The sequence below is a fragment of the Mesoplodon bidens genome, assembly GCF_964165515.1.
Source record: "Mesoplodon bidens genome assembly, chromosome: 2".
Classification (NCBI taxonomy): Eukaryota; Metazoa; Chordata; class Mammalia; order Artiodactyla; family Ziphiidae; genus Mesoplodon; species Mesoplodon bidens.
In genome coordinates, this window is record NC_138177.1 from 4289166 (window position 1) to 4295165 (window position 6000).

Genomic DNA, 6000 nt, shown 5'->3' on the forward strand with positions numbered 1-6000 from the left:
ACTCTTATATACACATGGTCTGAAAACAAAACCCTGTAACATTAATGCTGCATGCACCTTCATCAACAAAGTTCATCAACCTGACTACAGATCTCTGCTCTTTACCTGCTCAGATTGAAATTCTTTATCACATTATCTAGTAAGAAATGATGCTCAGACTCCTACAGGCTTTCTGTGCACACAAAATGCAACTGGCAGGGTGAGCCATTTTCCATCTGCCTTTGGAAACAGTCCCAGGGCAATAGGTTAAGTGCTACCCACGCCAGTGTGTGCAAGGACTGGATCTGACTCCGTTGTCTCATTCCCCTGCTACATGAGTCCCTCCCTCCCTATTCCTTACTTTTCTTCCTGTGGACGTCTGGATCTGAAGAACAAAACAGACCCATCAAATGAAATGCCACTAGTGAGAATGTCCAAAGAGTAGGTCAAAGAAAATTTAGAAACAACATGCATGATCTATGGACTTTTAAGAAATCAGGAGGCTCTTTCCAGAGAAAAGGTAAAATAAGGAAATGAAAGAAGGAAATGGGGTGGGGGGAGGAAGGGCAAAGCCTGTAAAGATCTAGATCTAAAATGATTCTACTTAATCTTGATAAAATTGTCCAATGACCTCCACCTTCCACTTCGCCTCTGTCTAGTTTTTTCATTCCATGTTTTTCCCCTCTCTGTCCTTTCTTTCTGAAAATGTTCTTACCCTCCTCCTTCTCCTCTATTATTATAATCTGCAGTTTCATCAAAAAACGCCCATTGCTTTTTCACTGTCTGGGAAGAAATCAAGCACAGATGATACAAAAAAGGCATAAGACGGTTTCTGCTATCATGCAGGTTACAATGACCGTAATGCTCTGATTGGTAAACAATAATGCCAACAACAGCAAACTGAAATAGTATGTGAAAAATGACAAGGAAAGGTGATAAAATGTATCCAAATTCAGTGGAGATGTTTTGTGGCAAGAGTGATGAAAGAGAATTTTAGAGGGGAAATAGGATTGGTGCAGTGCCTTGGAGGTCTTGAGGAAGTGTAGAGCGGCAGGGTGTTGAAACTACCTGCTGCTTGTTCTATTTTAGTCAATCATAAAAGAAAAAGAAAAAAAGATCCCTGCCCAGCTCCTGCCATGCTCCAAGCTCATCGGTGGACTCAGTTGTTCTGGCAAAAGTTTAGAATAGAAACCAAGGCAATGAAAGGATGTAGGAGGGTTTTTTCCAGTTTTATTTTATATTTTTAAGCTGTAGGGTGTGAAGAGAAATTGACAGATTAGGATACTACTACAACACTGCAGGTGAAAAGGGATAAAGGTGTGAATTAAAGGGATGTCAATAGAGGTGGGAGGGTCGAAGATTTTAGAGATCATTACAAAGTAAAATGATAGGACTTGGGGAGCATGTAAATATATATTTCAGATTTTCTTTCTCCCTCTCTCTCTCTCTCTCTTTTTTTTTCTTTTTTGCAAAAACACAACACAGTAAAACAAGATTAAATTTAGGAAAGGAGGTGGTGGGGTGGTGGTGGTGGGATGAATTGGGAGATTGGTATCGACATATATACATTAACATATATAAAATAGTGAACTACAAAGAACGTGCTGTATAAAAATAAATAAAGTAAAATTAAAAAAAGAAAAAAGCCATAAGCCCTCAGCACACAGGCTAAAATAATTTTGCTTAGAGACTTTGCCTCAATACTGTTAGAGTTCTAGAGTAGCTCTACATCACCGTCTGTTTGACTGAGAAAGTTAGGAATGAAACAATATATCTGTGTTTCATGATTGAGCTGAAAAATGCTGTGTTAAATAAATATTAAAAACAAAAATCTAACAAAAAAAAAAAAAAAAAGGAAAGGAGGTAGGTTCCACCCTCTGAGGGGTGAGTCTGGACATGGAGAATCAGGATCATCAGTACATAGTAGGTGATGATAAGGAACTCTGAGTTTAGGAAGTAAGAATAAAACAGGCTGAAGATTGAGGCCCACAGAACTCCAATATTTAAAAGTAGACAAATGTGGAGAACCAGTAGAGAGATGATAGACAGACCAATATATATACATAAATATATAATGGTTGTGTATTACATAACTCACATATATATATATATATATATATAAAACTCATCTAGTTATGTGTGTGTGTATGTATATGCATACAAACAGTGTAGAAATATCTATGTTCTTACAGTACTTAATTGTCACTGGTAGAAGGATACCAAGTAGCCCAGAACAGAGCAAAGACCCAGCTCAAAGCTGAGAGGTCTCTGACCCTGTGCTCAGTCATGTAGAGAAAGGGAGGAAAAGGAAGCCAGACCCCTAACTTCACCTCACCTTCCCTCTAACCAAAGACATTTCAAAGTCTAGCGAAGGTAACAATCCCAGGCAGATTTGTATCAGGAAAATGTTTTCCAAAAAATCAGTATAATATAATCATACTCACCACCCTCAAACTCTACATTGTATTTAGAACTGAATAGGATTGCTGATCAAATTCAATACATAATTAGTATTGAATACCTGCAATGTGCAAGGCAAGGTACATGTTTGGAACTAAGAGCTCTTTCTTTTTTATGTAGATGGAAAAATGAAAAATTATGTCCAGGAAATGACTCTTAACTGTTATGACTCATAACTCACATAACTCATGTATTTATGGCTGTTATGGTGTGAAGCATTAGATTCTGGCACTACTTTGTTAGAGCCAGAGATCACTCATTCCTACCTGCATGCTCGAAACCACCACTGTCCCCCAGAATTATTTAGAAATTTTAAACAAAGTGTTGGTTTCTGGTTAACATGGCAAAGAGGCACAGAACAAATAGGTCAGACATTTATGTAAAACTCAACCAGCATTGTTCCTCTGCTCTGGAAAAGTGTAACTTTGCCCATGTTTGTACTTTAGAGATTAAATAACACATCCGAGTTGTGCAACAATTTATCCACTGAAGTCACTCTCCATTTGGCTCTATTTCTTTATGCCTTTAGAGTTCACAATATAAATTTGATGTCTAATATTTCCTATAAACACTAAACTCAGTTGAACACATTAAAGTAAAACATATAATGCAACTCATAGGTTGCTAATATAGAAAAATATATCATTTAAAGAACTAATAATTTCCAAAATTATACAGTGAATCCCAAAATCTCCCTGGGGACTTCAAAGTATGATAAACAAGATTTGCACACCTAGATAATTATATCTATATATTTTTTTCTAAAAATGAGTAAGTTTGCTCTCCATATTTATGTGAGCAGTTGAAGTGAAACTTGGTTTTCAAAATAAATCTATGTATATTGATACATTTATTATAGTATAAACTATTCAGCCCAATTGGTTTAAAGATTGCTAGATCATTTTATACTCTTCTTTTGATGATAAATTCAAAGATGTTTCTTATGGTAAAAATCCTTAATAGACTGTGTTGAAATTTTTATGGTGGTTTGCTCTGTGGCCTACAAAATATTTCAGAATTTCTTGATGCTTATTTAGAAATGTTTTCCAACAGTTCCTGAGCAGGAATTTTTCATGGAAATTTACTCTGACTTATGATAATACACATATTATTACCTTATTAAAAGTATTATTCTTTACAATTTGGCTTTTATTATTATAACCAACTTTATAGGAATGGTAACTTGGTAAACATTTTCTGTACTAAGACAAAATGCTGTACCTATATAAAAAATGTTTAATCTGTTTTTGCAGTTAAAGAAAACAGACAAAAAAAAATCCACTATCCACGCTGCTTTCTACTGTCCTTGGTTACACAAAATGTAAATTAACAATGTAGCGTGCTCAGAAGGTAGCTACTGCCCTGCCCTTTAGAGAAAAGGAGAGCAGTAGAAAGTCAAAAAAAGATTTCAAAGTGAATTACAATCAGCAAGATTTTTAAAAATATTTTTCCTGTTTTCTTTTCTTTCTTTCTTTCTTTTTTTAAAACTTATTTGGAAATCTACAAAAATACCATTTAAATATCTTTTCAATAATAAAATATTGCTTTTAGATTCTACACCATAAAGAGTAATATTATATATCAACCAAAAATGTACTCATGACCCAAACTGAAACCGTTCAAGAAATGTACATTAAATGGACCATAAGTGTACAAAGATCTCAAACATGAATAGGTACCAGAGGTCCTATTAGCTATATTTTCCTATAGAATACAGCATTTGCATGATTCTTAAGAGTTTAAGTATTTTTATCTCATCAAGGCTCTACTATTTACCCATCACCCAGGAAGGGCGGCGGCCCCATAAGAATTTTCAAAGCAAATAATCATTAAAACGACTGTAAGGGACTGAAACCTTGATTTAAAATACATTCTGTGATACGAATTTGCAAAAAGTTAATATTTAATTAAATACCCAATTGTATTATTTTAAACTACCATACAACTAAATATTCAATAAAATATTTCAGTCATAATCAAAATTTGAGGAAGCAAACTACTGGTCCAAAAAGAGGGAGTGGCTTGCATGCGAGCAAAGCCATATTATGATTTTTAAAAATTCATTTTTTGTTGGGGCCTCCCTGGTGGCGCAGTGGTTGGGAGTCCGCCTGCCGATGCAGGGGATACGGGTTCGTGCCCCGGTCTGGGAGGATCCCATATGCCGCGGAGCGGCTGGGCCCGTGAGCCATGGCCGCTGGGCCTGCGCGTCCGGAGCCTGTGCTCCGCAACGGGAGAGGCCACAAGAGTGAGAGGCCCGCATACCACAAAAAGAAAAAAAAAAAAAAAAAAAAAAAAAAAAAATTCATTTTTTGTTGAAAAGACAAAAAACTTACTTCTTTTATCATTAAACTTTCCTTAGACATTCATAAACTTGTGTTTGTATATTTTGAGGGTTAAGTAATAGCTTTTGTAATATCCTTGAACAGTTTGTAAACCAAGATACAGAGATACAATGTTTGCCTTTTAAATCGTGATATTATTTTTCGATCAAACATATATGCCTTTTTAAACAGAAACAATGTATTCTGTCACATAGCAAGCCATGTCTCTCTGAGGGACAATAACATTGACCGTTTTACAGCTGGCTTCCTCACCTCCAGTCACCAATGCTTAATTTATTTTTATGTCTATTTCAAACCAATGACCTTACACACACACACACACACACACACACACACACACACACAAAATAACTAAGGAAATATTAATTTCCTCGTACTTACCTGTAACCAACATTACAGTGTCCAGAAAGGGAAAACCAAATGCCAAGAGTTTAAGCCACAAATGCATGGTCATATCTGGAAATCAGCCGTATTCCTGTGGAATAGCATGCGTCCTTCTGAAAGGCAAAATAATGGTTATCTCTGCAAAAATGTTTCTCTGTAAAACTGAATCAAAAAGAAAAGAAATGAATGCATACTCTTCACTCGTGTCTTATCGGACAGGGAGCAATTTCCTCCTTCGCTAAGAACAAACCACTTGCTGCTAGGTAGTGATGTCAGATTCGGTTTTACTAACTTCTCCAAAAATGCTGTAAAGCGTCCTCTTTGCAGGAAGTCAAGAAAGTTGTTCCAAGTCACTGCAAAGGCATCTTACTTCCTTAATCCAAGTGATTAGACTGAGTTAGCAGGCCTTTCAAAAGATGTTCCCTACAAGGAAGATGTGTTTTTAGTATCCAAATAACACTCCCATGCAGTATTCATTACAACCAAAAACGAATATAACCACCCCGAAAACTCCATAACATTTTTACCTAAAAGATGATGAAACATAGTCAGCATGGTTACAGCAAAATGGGGGTTGGCAAGATGATACAGTAATTGAATTAGTAAAAAATACCTGTATGGGTTTTAAAAGGACCAAATGAATGATAAAACTACTACCTATCTGGTTATTTTCGACAACCAGTATCATTTACCATCAGGGCATTCAAAACCCAGCAATATGACAGTTTTAGCTTCTAGCCATTTCCTATGCAAAGCACTCTCAGGAAGCTTCACAGATTTGCCCCAAATCTTTCATAGATATCCTTGTGGAGCCAGCCATGGAATTGGACACTCA

At 36.1% G+C, this 6000-nt stretch overlaps 1 protein-coding gene across 4 annotated transcripts in view; it reads right to left on the reverse strand.

Annotated features, from left to right (window-relative positions):
* Nucleotides 1-5396, reverse strand: part of PTPRC (protein tyrosine phosphatase receptor type C) — a 125341-nt gene extending 119945 nt beyond the window's left edge. For all 4 annotated transcript variants that reach the window (XM_081224251.1, XM_081224250.1, XM_081224249.1 and 1 more), the window contains exons 1-2: nt 5360-5396; nt 5163-5278 (exon numbers count right to left, since the gene is read on the reverse strand). In XM_081224251.1, coding sequence (XP_081080377.1) covers nt 5163-5235 — 73 coding nt within the window. In that variant the 5' untranslated portion in view covers nt 5236-5278; nt 5360-5396. The remainder of the gene's footprint in view (nt 1-5162; nt 5279-5359) is intronic.
* Nucleotides 5397-6000: the final 604 nt, after the last annotated feature.